The 22,931-nt window shown below is 47.1% G+C and overlaps 1 protein-coding gene across 3 annotated transcripts in view; it reads left to right on the forward strand.

Moving 5' to 3' along the window:
* nSMase (neutral sphingomyelinase) overlaps positions 1-22,919 on the forward strand; it is a 41,420-nt gene extending 18,501 nt beyond the window's left edge. For all 3 annotated transcript variants that reach the window (XM_089560349.1, XM_089560351.1, XM_089560350.1), the window contains 5 exons: positions 13,825-14,043; positions 15,448-15,568; positions 16,377-16,493; positions 17,902-18,146; positions 20,449-22,919. In XM_089560349.1, coding sequence (XP_089416475.1) covers positions 13,825-14,043; positions 15,448-15,568; positions 16,377-16,493; positions 17,902-18,146; positions 20,449-20,700 — 954 coding nt within the window. In that variant the 3' untranslated portion in view covers positions 20,701-22,919. The remainder of the gene's footprint in view (positions 1-13,824; positions 14,044-15,447; positions 15,569-16,376; positions 16,494-17,901; positions 18,147-20,448) is intronic.
* The last annotated feature ends 12 nt before the right edge of the window (positions 22,920-22,931 follow it).

Raw genomic sequence — 22,931 nt, forward strand, 5'->3', positions numbered from 1 at the left:
TACGGGCCTCTGCCCACTGGAAGAGATCCCTGAGGGCAAAACCATGGAGCTGGGTTGAACGACCGGGGATGGAACAAGCCTGATATGGACCCATAATCTCAGGTAGAAACAAAGTAAGGCGCATGGACAGGCACTTGGCTATGAGCTTGTAGTCTATGTTCAGGAGCGTGATGGGACGCCAGGCTCGCAGGTCAGTGCGTCTCGACTCGTCCTTGCAAAGGAGAGTGATCAGCCCTTCCCGTTGAGTACCTGACAAGGTCCCCTCACTCAGGAGCCTGTTCACTAATGAGGTGAAAGGCCCCCCGAGCTTCTCCCAAAACTTGACATAAAACTCAGTAGTAAGGCCGTCCGAACCTGGGCTGCGGTTTCGATGGAAAGACTTAAGTGCCGCGAGGAGCTCGTCTTCTTCAATTGGACTACCTGAGACGCATGCTGGCTGGGATGGACTTTCGAAGGGGAACGATGCTGAGCTAGGAGGTGGAGCTGAGTACAGAGTGGAGTAGAACTGACGGGCCAAGTCGAGCACACCCTGAGGTGTTTCGACGAGGGAACCCGTCGCAGGATCGACCAAGGAGGACAGTGTGGTCTCAGTGCGCGCGAGACGGCGTCGGAGGAGGTGGCGTCTGCACCAATGTTCCCTCTCCCACCGCTCTGCACGTGAGATCACTCTCAAGCTATCCCATCGACGTTGGAGCAGCTTTCGAAGCTCGGACCTAAGCGAGGCAAGAGATGCGGCCACCCCAGTGCCCGCGGAAAGAGGCCTAGAAAGCAGGAGGATTGCGTCAGAGACGATGGTAATCTCTTTGCGCTCCTCGCGTGCAAGCCTCATTCCCCACGCCCTGAAACAGTCCCGCACGCCAGCCTTAGTGCTGTCCCAGCTGTGGGTCGGGCTCGGCGGGAGTAAGTTCCGACCGAGGGCGCCCGTCGACGAAGAGCGAAGCCGCGAGCGAAACGTCCGTTCGCTTCCCGTTGCCGAGGGAGAAGAGACCCCGTAGCTCCCCGCGAGCGCGCAGCAAAACGCCATCCGTGGCGCTGGTGTCGCTGCGACGCGAGCGCCCTCCCCTGTTAGTGGAAAGTCACCGAACCGAGAGGAGTGCTTTGAGGAGGAGCTAACCACAGGGAACTAGCGCGTTGAGGGAAAGCGAACGCAGGGGACGAAAGCGTCCCCACAAGGGGTGCCACTTAGCAAGTTTAAGTCGCAGGCATTGAGTGGAGCTTAATTTGACATGATTTTCAATATTGGCCTCTGATATTTTGGCCTCTAAATAGCTTTGAAATTTCTATTCACATGGAAATCGACATCGTGACTATAGTCGTATACAACTCAAGAACAGTGCATGTTAAAGAACCCCAGGTGGTCAAAATTTGCAGAGCCCTTCACTTTGGCGCCCCTCATAGCCTGAGTCACTTTGGATCATTAAATCCCGTAAACCAAAGCTACCCAAACGAGTGGCAAATGCCACTCAGAGGAGGCTACCTAGCCATTGGCATCGACCAATTGTCATCACATCGCGGTTATTCCGGTTAAAGCGTGGTTGATCCCCTCACACTTGCCAGCTCTCTTGCCGTGCCAGAGTGGCAAGTGCGAAGGGTTTATTAGTGATCTCATGACAATAAACCGATGCCATTGGCTGGAGCATGTCCTTTGAAGGGGCATTTGCCGCTGCGTTCTTGAGTTGTATCTGGCTTAGTACTGTAGTTCATATGGGTGTGCAAATATGAAAATTTCCAAATAGCGAATTGAATATCCATCCATTCATATCACTGAATGACTCAACTAATAATGCAAGTCCAAAATTATTCGAAGCTATATTTGAGTATAATAAGGGAGTAGTTACTCATTAGCATCCACTGAGCCTCAACCATACGGCTACGAAGGAAAGCCATACAGCTTTCACAGAAACTTCATTGGTGAAGAAAAATTTGTCTTGGTTCAGGGTTCGAATCCAGGACCACGGCCTCACCGGAGCAGTCGCTCTACAGACTGAGCTAACCAGAACGGTTAGCACAGAGTTTGGCGAGAGCGTATTGATCACCAACTTTGGAAGTGGGAACAGTGTTGGTTCGATGTTTAGGGGAATTCCTCAGGATGGAGTATATTTGTCGCAAGGGAGCAAAACATCGTTGTACGTTTGAGGTTCACACTATTTTCCGGCTTGTACACTCAAAATCGCGGGCATTAAAAATGTCCCTGTTTCTACCTGTTAATACGATCCCGGATAGCACGAAGTCCCGGCTCCTGCGTTTGAAAATTTACCAAATTCTGCTCGTATAATACGTTTTCTGACCAACCGCGCGTGTTCAGGCATACAAGTGGGTCAAACGTGGGTGCACGCGACGTGAAAAACGACTGCAGTGGCAGTCTCACGCCTGTGTGGCTTCTCTGCACTGCCTAGGTGTAAAGGGGCGAAGCACAAAAAAAATGACGCGCTAACATACGAGTGGGTCGTTCGCGCGAGGAGGCGACATGAAGAGGGAAATGCGCGGCTTTTTTGGAATGCCTAAAAGCAAAGGGACGAAGCTTCTGAGAACTACAACGGTGCGCCTACATAAAAGCCGATCAGTTCTGGGAAACGTAGCAAGGAAAGCAAGAACGCTGTGACAGTAAGCCTACGCGGCGGCTTTTCCGCAGTTCATAGGTGCATTGGGGCGAAACAATTGAAAACGACGAGGAAGGGATTTCGGCTACTTTCGCCATTGCTGTCGACGGACAGAATGTGTTGCGAACTTCCTTCCATGCTTAAAGGAGTACTGACACCAAATTTTTGCTTGTGTATTTTCTTCTTTGAAATGATGCGTTAGGCATTAGAATACATACACGGATCGCCCCATGGTATTCGCCTACAGCAGCTAAATAGTTTATAATTGAAGGTTCCGCTCATATGTAGCATGTGCTTGCATTCATCAATAAACAGTTGGAAGTCTGCTCTTGTGGTGTCGTTTTCATTCCTATTTCTCTGCCCTTGTCTTTTTAGCGTGTTCCTACCTTTTAAAGAAATTCAATTTAGATCATTTAGTGGTTGTAGGGGAATACCACATGGTGAACCATTGATTTTAATGCGCAATATGTCATTTGAAGGAAGAAAACATGCAACTAAAATTAGTGTCTGTGGACCTTTAAGACAAAATGCAGAATGAATTATGCAAGCATGAGAAAAGGATTGTTCTGACTGTGTGCCAAGAAATGCTAGTGTAAATCCTTATGAAGTGAAATTGTAAATAAAAGCCTTTGTACTTGATTCAGCAGTTACATTTACAAAAAAAAAATTAGGTAGTTTGTATACGTTTCCCTGGAAAATTCGCTTCTTTTCCCTATTTGTTTTAAAAATCGTATTTACGGGGCTTTGCTGTAATTACTCATTTGCATCCACAAAAGCACAGCCATATGGCTACAAAGAAAAGCTATACAGCTTTCACAGAAACTTCATGGTTGAAAAATTCGTTTTCTGGTTCGGGGATCGAACCCTGAACCAGAAATCGACCAGGAAAGCACCAGATATAGCAGCAGTACTGTGTGTGGGAAGTGCAGTATTGCTATTCCTGGTGCTGTTTATCACTGTCAATATGTCAGGTATCACTAAGCCACACTCCCTGTCGTGCGGGTGTGTGTAAAGCCGAGAAATTTCATATGCAGCATTCAGCTGCTCTGCCCCCATTGCTCACAACAGGTGAGGGGGCTAATCACTGGACTATTGTTATAGCCCCTATAAAAGGCAACCATGGTTTGTTTTAACACGTTTTGGCGGGCTAGTTGGTTAAGCATCTTGAACAAACAGCGCGAACGAAGACGAGCACAAAAGACAGGGAAACGGACGACACAGCGCTGACTAACAACTGAGGGTTTATTGCTGATCATACAAGTATAAATACATAGATGTCGGCATAGATGTCGCTGTGTCGTCCGTTTCCTTGTCTTTTGTGCTCGTCTTCGTTCGCGCTGTTTATTCAAGATGGTTTGTTTGTTTGTTCTTTGTAACCTGAAACAGTGTAAAGTGCATTCAGCAAATACACACAAGTGACTTTGAATGAAGGGGCTGAAGGTGTGTCTAGATGCTTTCTGGCCTGCTTACAAGCGTAGATGAACACCACTCAGTGATTACCTCTAGGCGGTGTTGCCTGTTCCATGTTTCACAACGACATGAGGTTTGGCGCAAGTATGACCTAATCATTTCTTCTGCTGCCTGCTGGTCAGCAAAGCCACAAAGCAAACAAAATCACCAGAAAATTGTCATGAGACTCCAGGCCATGACCAACCACGGTACACACTGTGTGCACAACAGTGAATAGCTGATGGCCTTTCCAAGCTTGCTGCATGTCAGTAGGGCCAAAATTATTTGCTCTGCATGAGGGGCACTCTTGCGTAAATGAGTGTCTTTAGTTTATTGCTTTCTCTGCATGAAACACACTGTGGTGTAAATGAGTGACTGTAGTTTGTTGCTTTCACATTAGCATCCACGGAGTGGATTCCAAGAGAAGGCAAGCGCAGCAGGGGACGGCAGAAAGTTCAGTGGGTTGATGCGATTAATTAAGAAGTTTGCGGGGACACTGTGGGCGCAGCCGGCAAAGGACAGGGTTAATTGGACAGTGAGGAGAGCTCTATTAATATTTTTTTTAAAGCAAAATCCGATAGTTCGGCATTTCATGGCTTTGTTGCCACTTGGCCGGCAGCGAAAAATGCATTTATTGCTAAGAAATTTGGATTCGAAGTTGAAAAAGTTTTTCCCGCCGCTCTGATTCAAACTTGGGATTCTCCTATGACGACACAGGACTAAGTGATGTGAAACAAGACATGAAACATGACGTAACGCAGACTCCGTGATTTCTGGCAGCCAGCAGTGCGGCCTGGCAGCAGCCGAAAAGAAAGCTACTGCGGCCGTCGCTATTGCGGCTATTGCGGCCGTCGCTACCGTCGCTTCGTTTACGTTTGCACCGGCGTTTTGCCAACGTTACGATGGATCCCGTTTTCGAAACGAAGTTCTCGCAAATAGACACCTTTAGCATAACTTGTACCTTGTTACCGTTAGCGGAATACCGGGAGCCCGCCTACTGCGGGTAAGCAGATGCTGATTGGTCCAGATGCTGCAGGCGCGCGCGTAGCTGCTGGGTACGTGGCGCCATCTGGCGACGTCAAGGAGATTTGCGCAAGCATTGGCTGCGCCCCAGTGATTCGTGGCTTCTCGTGTCCTAGTGTTGCTACAACCATTGGTTCTAGCAACACTGTTTTGTCCTATGACCTCATCACGCTTGTACTTGCGAGTTTGGCCTGTGGCGGCAATACCTGTATTTTTGTTCTTGCTCTTTTCTACATTACAAGAGCTTTGTTGTTAGTATGAGTGGCGTTCTTGTAATCAGGAGCTGGTATTCTGTCGATACAAGCCAACTTCAATTTCTCCTCAGTGTCCCTTTAATTGGAGAGTCATGGGAGACGCCTTTGCCCTGCAGTGGGTGTAGTCAGGCTGATGATGATGATGATGACACCCATGCCTTCAAGATACTGGCTCAACTGGCCAACACTCCACTCAGGCAGATGGTGATCGCGAGTTACATTCTGCGGCGCCTATGCTGATTTCCCCTAGAAAAGACACTGAAGCAGCTTTCGCTGCAATATATTCTCGTTTTATCACCAGGACTTGCACTGCAAATGGATTTGAAGCTTGTCATGAATATGCCCATTTAAATGGCAGAAATGTGCTGTGAGTTGGAGAGCTAGGAACAAGGCTCCAGTTTTACTGTTTACTCTTTTCAAGCTGTTTGTACTACAGTAGAACCCCATATAGCGTAACTCCGTTACAGTAAAAATTCGGATATAGTAAATTGAAGTTTACTGTTTTCAAGCTGTTTGTACTACAGTAGAACTCAGGTATAGCAAACTCGGTTGCATTAAAAACTCGGATATAGTAAATTCAAGCTGCGGTCCCATTTCGCCTTCTTTAGACTGTCATTTTTTTTTTTCGGTTATAGTAAAGATCATTTTTTGAAGAAACGGCTATGGTAAAGAGCGTCTGGCCGTGGCGGTGTACTTCCCGCGGAATGATGGCATTGCAGCACGCGCGAAGTCCAGGATCGCGAGGCATTTATAAATACTAAATACGATAAAACGACACTCTTTGAGGTGGCTTCACCACTAAGCTTGAAAGTCGCGAGGAGAAGCCAACTTTTGAAGACATTGAGGCTATGAGGCAAATCGCGCGGCGCGCATGGAAAAAGTGAAGCTGCCCTTGGATGTAGAAAGAAGGCGGCGCGGGTCGCTGGGAAAGGAAAGCTATAGACCAGATTCTTTTACCCTCACACGCAGGCTGTTGGCGCGCCCCTACTCTCGACACCAGTCGCCATCTATCGGCGCGCGCGGACCGATGGACTGCGGATCGCGCCGGCGCCGCGCGTAGAATGCATGTTTACGTGTTGGCTTCTGTCGTTGTAGTGCTTCGTAATAACGTATGAGGGTGTGAGCTGTGCGTCACTACTCACATTTTCCCTCTACCAGACAGTACTGCGGTTATCTTGCGCGCAGTTAGTCGTTAGCGTGACATCTCCGAGTATTTTTTCGTTCATTTGGATGTGAGTAAGTGCGGCGAGGCAGTGCGCGTCTGTCGCGTTGTTTGTGCCCACCATGATGATATTGATATTGATCATTAGCGCTCGTATCCTGTCTTCACCTTTTCTGTGTCTCGTTTTTCGCGCTACGTTTTTCAGTGATGATATTCGGCTGGCTCAGGATTCTAAACGCTGGCACCGCAGCGGCGACGCTGCTCCACCGAGCCGCTGGTGCGGCGGCGCTGCTCAGGCAAATTCTGGAATAGTATTGCAAACAGAAAGGATTTTTCCCGCGGAGTATTCGGCCATGTAGCGTACGGACTGGAAACCGGCACTTCTAAGCAGATTTCTGCGTTGGCGTGTCGTTTGTTGCCGACTTTTACGTGCGCTATCATCTATGGTAATTTTAGGCACAGGAATGTGGATTTATTGATTTGATTCAGTGGTGTAGTAACTGGATAGGCGAGCTGCAGACTGAAGGTTGTCCCGACGAAGCGCGTGTTTTCGATCATCTCCTTGCGCTGAGCTTGCTCTAGTTTCCATTAAACACATTTCATGCACAGGATTGTAAGCATGACCGCTACCGATTTCAGTTGCTCTTTCCGCACACATGTCATATGGATCGGGGGGGGGGGGGGGGGGGGGGGGGGGGGGTAAAGGATTTACCGTAGTGTCTTTCTGCTTTTGCTATCTACCTTAATCATAGGAAAATATGCGTGATTTTAATACATTCATTCACACTTAGCCAAACGCCTACGCAACGCTGTCACACGCGGCGAGAGCTACAGAATAAAATGAACGCGACTTCGGACCTCAGAATTCGTGACAGCTGGATTCGCTGCTAATATCTATTTAAGCTTTGATAATTTGAGCAAAAGTACGTTTTTATGCACCAGGTTGCATAAACCATGACAAATTTTGTTTTCTGTTGGCGCTGCGAATCAGTTAAGCTCACAGCGGTAATTTGTTGATAAACTGGCGCACCACGCATATGCGACAAGAAAGCCCTGTTTGTGGGTGGTACTTTATGGCCGAAGGATAAGAGTGCATGGGAATTGGAACTGCATGCTAGCCGCACACTTAATACTTGATATTGAACAAAAAGTTTGTTTTTTTTCACAGTGGAGCACCAAGACGGTAGCGATATAAGCACGAGCGCGTTCTAAGCGTCAGCACAATTCACGTGAATGTCAAACTAAATGTCATTAAAACGCATCAATGTGCTCCCTTTGATAACGTGAATACTTCCTGCAACACAGTCACGCTGCGGAAGTATGCTCGGCAATGTTTTTTTAGCGCCCGAAGCGCGGCTATATGCAGGCGCGGCCGCCGATCTGCCGCAGCCCCGCAGTCCTCAAAGAAACGCCCGCACCGCGGCGCGCCAGTCGGCGCAAAATGGCCGCGCCCAGGAGCGGCTCTGGATTCTGGTCTATAGTCGGATACAACTTAAGTCTGCAGTGAAGCTCCGCCCACAATCAGCCTCCGCGCACAGAATTCCTCCACGACAAAAAAATAGTGCACTGCTTAAGAGTTTCTTGTTACGTAAACAAGAAGCTTAGCACAAGAAAAAAGTTATGAGCACTAGAATTTTGTTACGTGCAGTGTTTGATATAGTCAAACATTAAAAAACTGGTTTCGTTTACTTTTTGTATTGGCCAGCGGAGTAATACAAGACGCCGCGGACCGCGGCCCAGTGTTAGCAACTGCTGTTTTTTTAAGTTGTATCCTACTATAGTAAAAGGGCGAGCGTTCGTAGCACACCAGCGCAAAGCACAGGGAAGCAGCGACAAGAAGCGGAGGCGCGGCGGCACTGCACAGGCGGTTCTGCCGCCCATGACTATAGATATCTTTAGCATACCGTGCACCGCGCTACTGTTACCAGAGTACCAGGATCTCGCCCACTGCCAGTTCACACGCGCTGATTGGCTCCGATGCCGCAGGCGTTCGTGCATCTGCCTTTACATTTGCCGGGTACCTGGCGCCATCTGGCGCCCTTGAGGCGATCTACGCATGCGCACTGGTGGTGGGCTGGCGGGCTCCCGGTACTCCGGTACCGATAACGGTAACACGGTACACGGTATGCCAAAGGTGTTTCTAAACTGATAGCTCTAAAATGACGCTGAAGCCACAAAAGACGGCGCCGCGATCATGGAAAGCTTTGGTTTTCTGACGGAATCAAACTCGCTTTGTTTTTGTAGCCACATTGTATGCGTCTACTAAATACGGTACTTCCGAAAGGTATAAATGATGTCGTAGCCGCCACGGTGGTTTACTGTCGCTCGGCTACTGACTCGCAAGGCGCGGGTTCGATCCCGGCCGCGATGTACTGTGCGATGTGCACGTTAGAAAAACCCAGGTGTTAGAAATTTCCGGAGCCCTTCACTGCGGCGTCCCTCATAGCCTGAGTCGCTTTGGGACGTTAAACCCACTATAAACCAAATAAACGATGTCGCAAACGTGATGACATGCGATAACTGAAAAAAAAAAATACTGCATAAAGGGACAATAACAGCGGGAGGTAAGGTATTTCTGAGTGCTTCTAAACCAACACTTCGTGCTTAGCGAGCAGCCAGAGAGCATAGTCAGAGTCATGCCATCACCAACAACTGATATAGTTAAAGACCCTGATATAGTAAACATTTTTGCTGGGAGTTACTTTACTATAGAGGGTTCTATACTGTAGTTAATTTTCTTAGGTATAGTATCAACGAAACTTCCAACTACGTCATCTGCAATATCCCCTCTTGTACATTAAGCTTTCGAACTATGCCTACCATGTGCTGTTTGAACACGAAAAACGCGCAGAATGCTCGCACGAACGTAGCCCAAAAGAGTGCATTCGCCCAATCGGAATGGAACCCCCGCCTTAAAACCCACATAATTGAAATTGGTTGTTGAAGAAGGGAAATGGCGCAGCAATTAATTTTCTCGCATATCGGCGGACACCCGAACCGCGCCGTAAGGGAAGGAAGGGATTGAAGTTAGGAGTGAGGAAGGGGTGCCGTACAGTGGAGGGCTCCGGAATAAATTCGACCACCTGGGGATCTTCAACGCATGCATTGACATCGCATGCACTGATATCGCACAGTACACGGGCCCCAAGCATTTCGCTTCCATCGAAGTGCAGCTGCCGCGGCCGGTATCGAACCCGCTTCTTTCGGGTCAGCAGCTGAACATCATAACCACTGAGCCACCGCGGGGCTGGGACAGGTGTGCAACTTGAAAGAGAAGCTAACAAACATGCACGCGGAGAAAGGACATACTGAACATGAGGGATAGCGATTATACAGTGAAAATTGGTTTTTGAGGAAAAGGAATGGCGCAGCATCTGTCTCATATCTCACCGCGCCGGTGTGAAAGAAAAAAGGAGGAAAGAGGTGCCGTAGTGGAGGTCTCCTAAATAATTTCGACTACCTGGGGATCTTTAACGTGCACTGACATCGCACAGCACACGGGCGCCTCTTGCGGTTCGCCCCCATCGAAACGCGGCCGCCGCGGTCGGGTACTCTGGGTAGTCCGCGGGTACACGGGTACTCCGCGGGTACACGGCCGGGTACTCCGGCTTGGTAGACGAGCGCCTATAACCACTGAGCCACATGCCCTTTCCCTTTGGTGCTAACGCAGCAGGCATCGCCATGTGTGTTTCACGCGCCCTTTGAGTAGAGCCATCTGTTATGAGGTTGGAGGGAGGGGAGGGGGGGGGGGGGGTGTTCAGAGTGTCGGTGTAGGCACCTCATTTTCATCTTTGTAATGATGGGTAAGACGTGTTTAATACATGGATCACCCAAGGTACTCCCCTAGAGATGCTAAATAATTTATAATTGAATTGCCGAAATCGAATTCCTTTTTCCTGTTTAACGGAAAGCCGAGTGTGCTCTGTCTGCCGTTTCCCCCGCCGCGGTGGCTCAGTGGTTATGGCGCTCGACTGCTGACCCGAAAGACGCGGGTTCGATCCCGGCCGCGGCGGCTGAATTTCGATGAAGGCGAAATTCTAGAGGCCCGTGTGCTGTGCGATGACAGTGCACGTTAAAGAACCCCAGGTGGTCGGAATTTCCGGAGCCCTTCACTACGGCGCCCCTCACAGCCTGAGTTGCTTTGGGACGTTAAACCCCAATAAACCAAACCAAACCATCTGTCTGCCGTTTTGTGTTCGACATCGCCTTTTCGCGCTGTGCCTTCCGCCGTGCAGTCTGACCAACAAGCCGGCTCAAACCAAAATTATAGTTCGCCTTTAATACTTCAAGAAAATCATAGGCTTAGCATCGTTGTCGGCCAAAAGCGCATGCGCAACTGGAACCGTCGGCAGCAGGCGGTACGCGGTAAAGCAGTGCTGAAATAACGCCCCACTAAACACTTGATTCACCGCTGTTCTAATCGAGAGCGCTTCGAAGTCGCACTTGTATGCTCTGTTTATAAAGTCTCAAGGCCACGAACGACTTTAATCAGCATCGTCCATTCGCCGCGACCTTCTTTCTGCGCGCCAAACGGTCGTGTTCCCGATTCTTATCGAGCACCGCCGATAACGCTCGCCGTGAGGCGGAAAGCGAAAGTGAGAGGGAAAAAAAAAAAGAGAAACGCAGCGCTCGCGGTATCGCGGCATTCATCGCGGAGTCGAGGTCGCCGCGCCGTCCTGCCGGGTTGTCGCGCCTTTGCCTTCCTCACATCACAACCCAGGCTGCGCTACATCCTCGCGGCTTTTGCTCTTCTCATCGCTGTCGCAATCTTCAGATTAAAGCGCCCGCCGCTCTTTCATTCCTGCTCTCTCTCTCTCTTTCACTTGCATTTTCGTTTTCTTTTTTTCGTTCTGCGAGCCATTCGTAAAGCGACATTGTTGCGCTTCCTCGTCTAAATTCGCTTCTTTTTGTGCGTGTGTGTTTTGGACTTCGACGAGGCCGGCGCCCTCAGCGTACAGGGCCGATCGAGATAAGCATTTAAATCGACTTCGATCAGATTCTCTCGATCGCAGCCGTCGTCGCGTTTGGCCTTTCTCTGCTGTGTACGCCTTTGTGATGCAGCCTATAGCCACTGACGCCCTGAGGTCTATCAGATGCGAAAACGACGAACGCCGTGTGCTATGTCCGCGGCCAGCAGTTGTTGGGGCGGTGTCGACAGTAATTATATTTGTGTGGGGGAGCGGGGTACGGTTTCCATTGCATTGATATACATTGCGGCAAGGAATGTGATCGGATCAAGTTTTGTTGTTTTCTGTGTCAAGTTATGCAGTGTTGGCATTGGGCACCTATCTCTCGAGGCACTTCAGAGTGGATTGGCAGGTGGAAAGTTGCTATAGAAGCACGCCATGGTTTCTGGATGCAGTGGTGCAACAGCAATGTTGCAGCAAAGGTGGTGAATAGCGCCAAGTCTGTAATCATGCAGATCTTCATATCTGCATGAGGCAAAGCACTGTGAGCACTGCCTTGCTGCAGCAGTGTTCTCAAGGAGTGGTGCACGCAGTGGTAATGTCGTACATTTAGCGCAGTGACACAAGGGGCAAAGAATAGAAACACGCACTGCTGGCGCTAGCTTCCAGCTTATTTATTTTCAAAAATAACACTATGGTAAACTTTATACAGGGGGAGCACTCAACGACAGGCTTCATGAACAAGAAATAGCACGAGAACATTGAATTGAAGTAATTCGGCCATGTACTGCAAGAAGTATGGCTGCGAGTTGTTTTTTGATAAGTGTTTGATCATGGGCAGGAGCATACCTAACTCGTGAAAGCAACACAGATAGCCTCATTGAAGGAGGCTTGTATTAGCAGCCTGTCTGTCTTCCTGTCACAGAAAGAGCTAGGCTTCTAGGTATTATGAAATTATAATCCCTGTCGTGTACCCTGGTTCTGCCGTTTTTTTCCTCTGCACATGCGCTCATTTCTCTATCTGTGTCAAGTTCTTCATGGTGTCTCTGAAAATAAATCGGCCGGAAGTTAATGCCAGTGGTGCATGTTTCTGTGCAACCATTATGTAAAATAATGGCCTCCAATATCAACACTTTGCAATAGAAGTGACATCTATTTTGTTTTATGTAAGTGGGTTCAAGACAATGCTTGTGAGCTGCCATGGTGTTCTGTGTACAGACTCAGTGAAAAGTGTGCTAATCGCATAGTTTGTGACTCTTAATTTAGCCTACTCGAATGTCTAATGGTCATAAGTTAGTGAATCGTTAGTGCAACCTGAGAACTACCACGGAGTCCGGCAACAGCACTAGCCAAGTGCAAAGTAGTCCATATACTTTTGAGGAAGACTGTACCTGCATTTGAACAGATTTGAAAGAACCATATTTGGTTTACTATTACTTGAGGAAATAGTTCTGCAATTAACAACAACAATTGTAGGATGGGTGTTGTGACTCAGCAGAACCTAGGTCGCTCTGCAACGTTCACAAAAGGTTCAGCCAAACGTTCGGGCTGCGAGCGAGCTTCACACCTAAGGATCGTCGTCGTCTTTCACTGCCACAGTTCATCACAGTGAGAGAGCGCGGCTGCTACACTACACAATAAATAAAAACCACAAATAGCATTACCAGTTAGGGTGGAAATGCAGTGCAAAATGGGAGAGATGGACGCTGTACAGTGGGGGGTCCATTTGGCTGTTGTGTGCCAGAAAGCCATCTTCACATTCAGATGAAAAATTTCAAGGAAGCACTGAAGACAAATTACATGCAGTAATGCGAAAGCATTTGTGCTTGCATTATGGCGCCATCTACTAGGCCAGCGTTGTACAATGCGAGGGGAGTTTTCAGTGGGTGCCGCATGATGGGGCTACGACACGCCAAGAAGTAAATTAACTGGAAGCGTACTTTTATACTTGGTAAATTGCGGCATCTGTAATTTATGTGCTCATAATTACTCATATACGCTTCTATGACAACTCTGCATTCACTAGACGTGCCTTTATTCAGCTGCAAACGTCGAACCGTCGCGGTACAGTGGAACCTTCCCTGTCTGGCGCGCCGCAGCCCAGGGTTTGATTCCCGCCTAGACCCAAATTTTCTTATTTTTCTTCATTGGCAGTTTGTACCTTTTGGATTATAGATTAGATTATAGATTGGATTGTCGATCACAGCTTGGCTTGGTGATTGATGTATTGGAATATGGATTGGCTTGTTGGATGGCTATGGATTGGATTATGGATTGGCGAAAGAGTGACACATCCTGTCCCCGCCACTCATAATGTTTTGTTGCATTCCACACAAAGTACACGGTGGACAGTCTCTTGTGTAACTCTTTCTGCATCAATCTGATCAGCATGGCTCTCATTTTTATTTTACTTTTCTTGTTTGACGCAGCTTCACGCAGAGTACAACCGCAACTGTGATGTCTACCTGTCCCATCGTATCTGCCAGTCATTTGAGCTGAGCCAATATGTGAAGCACACGAGTGAAAGCTGTGATCTGGCCATCGTGGGTGGGGACTTCAACACCGAGCCCCTGGACCCACCCTACAACATCATCCTTTACAACACAGACCTTGTGGATACGTTTGTTGACCAGGAGAAAGTCACCAGGGTCAGTGCCCTTTCCACTTTTGACTGACTACATACCAGTGCAATGGTTTTATGTGTTGCCACACTACTCAAAAGCTGGCTGTGTGTCTTTTCTGAAGCGTAGAATGGTGAAACATGCTGTCTCTTCGTTAGTGTGCAAAAGAACAAGACCTCAGGGTCTCTGGCAAACCACTTTGTTACTGGCGCAGCTTAGTCAGTTGCCAGTTTCTTTTCCAGCGCTTTGTCAGTACCTGATCAGTCCGTCTTGTTAAACTTCTTGTATTCATTATATTTACACAACTAAAAGTGTAACTTGACTCTTGTAACTGAGATTGTCTTTGAGATGAATCATGATGATCAGCATAATTTGGGCAGATCACAACATGCAACTTTGTGCTAGTGTGTCCAGATCACTTGGCTTCATCAGGAGATCAGTTACAATGTCCCCGTCACCGATTTGACAACTAGGATATGAAACAAGCATTCGCACTAAACTATGCAACTCATCAGTATGGAACTCTCGCCAAGCCTATTTTATTCACTTTCTCGAAGACATTCTGAACCGGGCAGCGTGTTTCATCATGTCACAGTATAAATATTGGCTCCATGTTACTAGCATGAAATCATCTCTCAGCATTCAGTCTTTAGCGCTCCGTCAGAAAATTTCAATTCTTTGTCTCTTGCACAAATTTTACTTTAGTTTCTCAGCACTTTGTGAAAACCTTTTATGCACTCCTTTGTGATTGTCTCGCCTCTTATTTTATTTCTTCAGCATATAGCTTTTGCATGCTTTAACCAATGCCTTTAATAGATCTTTCCTTCCTAGTGCGATGGAAGAACGGAATAATCTCCCAAAATCCCAAAACGTGTTGTAATTGAGGCTAATTCTTCCAGGTTCAGGCAATTGCTGATTGACAGTTGCAACCAAGAATAGCAATTTTTACTCATGCTTTTTGCTCAGACTTTCCTACTTCACTATTCCCTCTTAGTCTGTATTGCTACATGTTTTTGCCATATTTGGCTTTTATTTTATTATTTGAATTTGTTGCTCCTTTGTAGTCTTTTTTATGTAATTATTTGGTTCTGTTGATCATTTGATCTTTCATTATATGTATGACCATTGAACACCTCTGCAACCTGCCCAACATCTTATTTAACATCCCTAACAAAACCTTTAAAGGTTAAGAAATGATGATGATGACTGTCGTGGTTTGCTAGTTCAAGGCTATGCAACTAGCGATTGCATGACTGCTGTTGAAAGCGGAAAGTGTGCCGCAGCCATGCATTACGTGGCATGTCAGTTGTACGCATTGCCATCTGCATGTAGGTGAATATGCCTGTATGTACAAGAGTGCATTTTTTTTTTCTTGTGCTGAATCCAGCGTAACTGATGCATTGCATTGTGGTTTTGTGCCAATGCTTTCAGGATGGTATGTGCGTGGGTGCTACGTGCGGCCACCCCGACAACGTGTACACCACATCGTACGAGAAGAACACGTGCCCAACAGGGAAGCGGATAGACTACGTAATGTACAAGGTCGGGCGAGGTGCGTTTCACATTTTCCATCCCTCTCAGCTTGTGACCTGGGCATTCTAATGATGTTCCAGGGTGATTTGCGGAAGGGGTTGGCAATAGCATCTTGCTCTGATGTGTTAGCATTACATCAGGATCATTTTCTGGTATGTGGAGTTGCCAAATGCGTGTGCAGATAAAGTGTGTGTGTGTGTGTGTACGCAGTGAAGAGCATTTGCCAGAGATATGCATGCCACAAACATGGTGAGAATTGTGCACGTTAAAGAACCCCAGGTGGTCGAAATTTTCACTGCCCTTCACTATGCCGCTCATAGCCTGAGTCACTTTAAGACATTAAACCCCACAAACCAATCGAATTGTGTAGTGCTTTGTTAGATTGCGATAAAAACCACACACATTGCTTTGATATGTGTAATTAGTAGTATCATAAAATTTTTCTGAAGACTTGACGTTTTCATCTGGTGCTGCAAGCTCCTGCTATTATGCTTCAGACAGTGTCATTTAGCCACTGATTAAAGGAAATGCTTTATTTAAGCTTGACATTCTGTTTGATGAAATAGGACATCTCACGGCTTAAAACACAGTGATGTTATTGCTACATATCCATTCCTAGCTGGGCAGAAACCTTGTGCTAATGAACCTGTGGTAGCATTGCAATGTTGAGGCTTTTAATTTCTCTCAAGATAGTGTAGAAGTCGGGTTGTAACAGTCCGTGGCACAAGCTGCTTTAAGCATCTCCTCTGTACTGCATCATCTTCTTGGGGAAGGTGTTGTTTTCCTCATGCTGACGTTTCGTTTCTTACTCTTTGCTTTCTGCACAGGTGTCAACGTTGAAACTAAGTCATGCACGATGCCGAACTTGAAGACTCCATCAGGGCTCCCACTTTCCGACCACGAACCCGTTGAGGTGGTGATGCGTGTCACCAAGTCCAATGAATGTGAGTGACTCTGACTTGATTGAGTTCTTGCGTCTGTAGGGCAGCAAGCCGCAGTAACCTGAAGCTTTGTGTTGGATTGTTTGCTGCCAGAAGCGCAATGCTTTCTTTAGGTTGGGCATGCATTAGAATTGCATTATTCCTTTATTCCTTTTATTGCATGGGCATTCACGGTGGGGAATAAGACAGTCAGGTTTGTAATTTATGCTTGAAGTTCCTTGACAATGTTACTGCTTTTCACCTCTTGCCGTGTAGGTTATTTGTGCTTGCAGTATGGCGAGCGTTATTTGTTGATTCTGCCTTTATTTCATATACCATAGGACCCAGGCCCTCTGTTACATTCTTGGTACCATGTTCGCACTCCATCATAGTAGGAAAACAACTTTTACTCCATTGAATTCCTAAACGCCTTTCTTTAAGGGAGTAATAAGATACTCCTTATTGATGGAGTAATAAAATCCCCATTTTGGCATGCACTAGAGGATGTCATTTACTCCCATTTACTCCCTTTAAGGCTTGATTTTGCAGACACTGTAGTCTCAGCTTCAAAGAAATAATCGCAGTCTTTTTTTTCTGCCTTGCTGCTGTGTTTTATCCTGTTGTGCTATGTGCATGTCCTTGTGGACTTCTTCCCTGAACAGTCTGTTTGAATGTGCATGCTGGACATCATTTCAGCCTGTCAGATGAAAAAGTGATGTCTCCAGGACACTTCGGGAACAGTTTTGTCCCTGGATACTGATTTACATCTTCATTTACTTTATAACTCCCTTCAAGCTGTGGGCTTATGAAGTTGCTCATGACGAGTGGCCTGCCTTCTTTTTTTCTTTTTCTAAGTTGTCAGCAAGCCCATTATCAGTTATGTCATCATCATCATCAGCTTGACTACACCCTCTCCAGGGCAAAGGCCTCTTCCAAGTCTCTCCGACTAACCCTGTCCTTAGCCAGTTGTGGCAACCGTATTCCCGAAAACTTCTTAATCTCATCCGCCCGCTTAACTTTCTGCCGGCCCCTGCTATGCTTGCCTTCTCTTGGAATCCCCTCCATTACAATTAAGGACCAGCGGTTATCCTGCCTTCGCCTTATCGATTATGTATTTGTAACTTTCTTGTATTCGCTTTCACATTAGAGGTGAAGTTTGAAAACGAGTGCGGAGGTAATTTCTGCTGATTGTTAATGCAGTTTGATGAAAGCCTCAAGCTGAAAATGCAGTATACCACCCTATCTTTTTTTCTTTATTTACAGAATACTGCAGACCCTAAGATGGGTCCAAGCAGGAGGGGCAAAAGCACAAAAAAAGAGGCGTGGCAGATTACATAGCACAAAACTAACATAACAGTAATAGAACATGTTTGACATTGTTTGTTGAACATGTTTGTTGTTTTTTGACGTCTTGTGGCGCATGGCTTTGCAGTGTTGTCTGGCGGTCACCTGACGCCCGTGCTAGGGGGCGCCAATGGGAGTGGTGCAGCGACTGCAGGCCACGCCCACCTGGGTGAGGCAGGGCGCACCACGGGGCTGCTGGATGCACTCCACAGGGGCCAGGAGCAGCTGCGTCAGAGCATGGACGGGATCCACCTGGACCGCATCTTTTACATTGTGGCCGCCTGCTTCATGGCCTGCATTCTGGCAGCCACGGTGCCCGTCCACCTTCCACAGGTGATCCACACCTTCCGCTGGCACCTTCCGACACGGCGGGTTCAATTCTCTAAATTTGTGCGCTGCTAATGGGACACATATTTACCTGTTTCAAAGGCGGGAAGGTTGGTTTATTGGGGTTTAATGTCCCAAAGCGACTCGGGCTTAAGGGACGCCGTAGTGAGGGGCTCCGGAAATTTCGACCACCTGTGGGGTTCTTTGACGTGCACTGACATCGCACAGTACACGGGCCTCTAGAACTTCGCTTTGGGGGGGGGGGGGGGGGGAGGAGGTGTAAATCATTGCTGTTTAGCTCTATTTCGCATCCGTACAATGAGATCCACACCTAGCTTGGTAGCCTGGCCATAAGCTGCAAGTGTCTGCGAAACAGGGCAGTGATGGGCTTACTTGGAGGGTTATTTTACGCTCTCTGTCTCAATTGTGTAGCGCCCATATTTTTCGCATCATGTGCGGAAATTTTTCGAAGCTCATGAATGTCCACCGTGAAGTCCGTGGCTGCACGGAGCGTTCCTGCACGCAGGATCCTGGCGCCTGTGTCTTCGTTTTTCTCCGAGCACCGTGTCCGTGGACATTCGTTCTATCCTTGACTCAATGCCATAGCTATAATGCACATTTAATCTACTGCATCGACCTCATTCATGCTAGCCCTGTTTGAGTTATAAATGGGCATGACTGCTGGATTTGCACTTTGCCATTTGTTTCAGCTGTGCCACATGGTAACCCCAGCGCTCTGGCATTCATTTAAAAAGATGAAGTGCTATGCATCGTTCAAGGTTAGTGCAGGTGTTGTGAGCACTCCAGGGAGAATTTTCTAGGAAAACGCCTGAGTTAGCACGGGGACTGATCAAGATTAGCCTGGTTTACATGAATGTGGAGGTGGCTGGGTATGGGTGATTTCTTCAGAGTGAGATGAACATGGATGTGCAAGAAAATGTGATGGAACTGGCTGACATAAGTTAAAGGATGGAAGGTTTTAATGGGGACGAGATTTAATAGTCTTCCGAGGTAGTAACGAAATGTGGAGAGCCGCACATCAGCACAGTTGAGTCACTGTGCTTGTGAGTATATGCAAAGTACGTGCTGTTCAAGTAAACATTGCGTGACATATTTTGCAAAGGTGCCTGTTCTTCAGTTACACAGCATGCAACTTGCAGACCTGTCAGGTGCGACTCCGTGCCATTAACAACAAACCTAGTAGTGTAGCACACCTTTACGTCATACTCAAACTTCTCCGGTGTTGTTTGCCAACCCACGAGATTTTGGAACTAAAAACTACATGCTTGACAGTGCCTCTAAATAAGTTTCATTGCCTCAAAATACTCCAAGTTGGAAGTTTCAGTGCTCCAGAGTGGTCTTAAATCAATGTTCCTCCGCTCCAAAGTGCTCTAACTGGAAATTTTGGTGCTCCAAAAACTGCCCCAAATTGAATTTTGCCACTGGCCTCACTGAATATAGTAAAAGGCAGTAGAAAGTCAGGTGGCTATTGTTGGATACAACTCAAGAATGAAGCAGCAAATACCTCTCAAAGGAAGCCATTCCGTTGATCCAGTGGTACTGAGTTACTGTCATACTGTCACTACTTTGCAAGCCGCCGCGGTGGCTCAGTGGCTATGGTGCTCGGCTGCTGGCCCGAAAGACGCGGGTTCGATCCCGGCCGCGGCGGCTGAATTTCTTTGGAGGAGAAATTCGAGGCCCGTGTACTGTGCGATGTCAGTGCACGTTAAAGAACCCCAGGTGGTCCAAATTTCCGGAGCCCTCCACTACGGCGTCTCTCATAGCCTCAGTCGCTTTGGGATGTTAAACCCCATAAAAACCAAAAACCAGTCACTACTTTGCACCTGACAGCCATGGTTTATCGTTTATGGGCTTTTAACGCCCCAAAGCGACTCAGGCTATGAGAGACGCCGTAGTGAAGGGCTCCGGAAATTTCGACCACTTGGGGTTCTTTAGCATGCACTGACATCGCACAGTACACGGGCCTCTGGAATGTAGCGTCCATCGAAATTCGACTGCGCACGGCCGAGATCGAACCTTATTGTGTCAGCAGCCGAGTGCCATAACCACTACCATGCTAGCAGGTACAGGGCAGTTGACTGTGATGTCCTGACAATATACCAATCCCATTGGTACAAGGTCTCCTTTCAGGGAAATTCTTGAGTTGTCCCCAGCCATGGCAAGTTTGCTGGGTTAGGTTGGCGGCAGCTGACCTCGACCCTACCGTATGGAGTGCCCGTTAACAGGGTTTTTGACGAAGAGAATGATGACGATGAGTCTTCGCTGCGCACCTGTCATCCCGATGCAGGCCTACCACTGGATCCTGGTGCTGAGCCGCACGATTGCAGCCCTGTTGTTGGGCTTCTGCCTCATCATGGCCTTCTTCTGGACCGCGATGGAGAAGAGTTCGCTGCTGGAGGCGCGCAAGTCCATGCGCCTCCTGTGGAAGGCGTACACCAGCGAGTTTGACAGCATGCTGACCATAACGCCCGGCGACGCCTCGCCCAACACAATGCCCTGCGAGCCACTGCTGCAGATCCAGGGGGACCAGAGGGTGTGACAGAGTTTCACCTTCACATCGCCGGACTGTGCGTCGGAGGGCACATCGTACGCGACGATATCGCATCCGGGCATAGTGTTTGTGTGACTTCGGACACATTTATGATTGCGTATACGGGCATCATCAGCTGCTTTATAAGCGGTGTTGCGGTGAATATGCTGCTGAAGAGGTAGACCCATAATGCAGCAGCATCGCCCTCGTGGTGTATGCTGTTTTCGAAGACTCGTTCGGGACCAAGAAACTTGTGGTGGTCAATCTGTGAGCTACTTTTCTGCGATGCTCCGTGTCGTAGGCAGTATTTGCCGCTGCAAAGAAGTACGTTTAATTGCAGCATTCAGTAGCTGACACTTTGCAGGTTTGCTCAACTGGCAGAATTTTCGGGGACCATAGGCAATATTTTGTTTTGAGTTCCTGGCACATATTCAGTGCCTAGCATTGGCCATGTACCTAGAGCCATCAATTTTTTGGGCTAAGGTACTTTCTTGTTGAGCCATTTCTTTGGTGGTGTGGTGCTACTTAAGAGAGGTGACTGCTAAAGCACAGACTTGTGGAATCCACATGTATGACTACCGTGGTGACTTCTGGCTCGCGTTTCGTGCGGGATTTTAGCACATTCAGACTTGAAAACCTGCTTTTCATGAAACAGACCTGCCTGCCGCTTTATGACGCAATTTATTTTGCACCCTTGTTTCATCGTAGACTATGTGATTCTTTTAAACTTTTCATTATAAAGATTTGTACCCTCTCTCTTTATAATGCCTGCACCACGTGGCTGTGTCAGATAGGTGGCACATAAATAATATTGATAACATGTAATAGCTGATTGTAGATTAGATGTTAGCTACTGCAGTGTCCTGTCATACTTGCAGGTGCTAATTTTGCTTAGCCACTGTTTCACTATCACTTCGGTTAATGCATGGAACAAAAAGTGATTGTTTGTGGACAGTCTCGCGAGTTCTTATTATGAACGCACTCATCTTAACATACTTTATACCATCTAAGCCGACATCGTAAATGTAAAGCACCAAGATGGAACATTGCTTCAGATTATCAGCTGATTAAGGCAACCTCTAGATAATAGCACCTATATTTGTATGTGCTCTATGCAGAGACCTGCTAATAAGTTGCGACTAAATGAACTGCACTATAATTTATAGCTGTTGTGGCAGCAAGTATTGACTGAGAATTATAACTCAGGTTTATGTGCATGAATGTGCAAGGCACCCCTTGGAATGTAATGAAGTAGTGGTGCATTCTTTAATGCTGTGGATCATTGTAAACAGCCTTAATGGTTATGTGTAAGTGTGGTATATTTTGTAAAGACATAATCTAGGGAGTTAGGTGGCTGAGAGTGGCATAAGTGTGGTACTGTGGACCTACATTTTTATGCTTAGAAACTGTGTCTGCCGAGATGCCACTAGCACGTTATGAATCTTCACAAATGTTTTTGATTTTAAAGCTCTGGACTTTTACCACAAGATGTTATGAAAGACTGTGCAAATTTTGTCAAGACAGATTGTATGCCACTTTCAGCTAGTAACACTTATCAAGCTGTACTATTTAATTAGATCTTACAATGCATACAGGAAACAGTCACTGATATAGTACCATCTAAGCGCCTATGTAAAACTTTTGATTGACCTATACTGGTGATGCCTATTTCTTCTGGCTTTTACTTTCTTGCAGCTTCGATCATGTAGGCTTAGTGTTACTTCCCATTGTAAAGCTCAAGGTATGACTGTATAAAAAAGAACTAATATTGTATATTTAATGTGCATTTTAGACATTTTTCGCATACGTTGCTGTCAACGAGACTTCACAATGCAATGATCTGAAGCTTCCGGAAGGCTACGATTGTGTCTGGCATCATAGCTTTGGTGTAGTCTCCTAAGGCAAACCATCAAATGTACATTATAGCGGAGATTGCGTCAAGGTGCCCATTTTCAGATTACCTGTTATAATATCAAAGGAGTGAACATCCTGTATTTGGAGAGTGGGCTCAAGGTATGCACAGATCAGTGGAGTTGGCCTTCGATTAAATGCAGCAACAATTTTCGTTTTTTGAAGATATTTGCTGGAGCAAGCAGCACCGCACCGTTTAGGATATAGTTCCTATGCCAATGATAGATTCCTGCCATCGAAGGCTGGTGGTGCTATATTGGTTTATAGACATCTAAGACATGGATTTGTAAAATTGTCATTAAAGGGTTTACATCATACAGATTGCTGCG

Source organism: Amblyomma mixtum, chromosome 9, assembly GCF_055824585.1.
Source record: "Amblyomma mixtum isolate Tamu chromosome 9, ASM5582458v1, whole genome shotgun sequence".
Taxonomy (NCBI): domain Eukaryota; kingdom Metazoa; phylum Arthropoda; class Arachnida; order Ixodida; family Ixodidae; genus Amblyomma; species Amblyomma mixtum.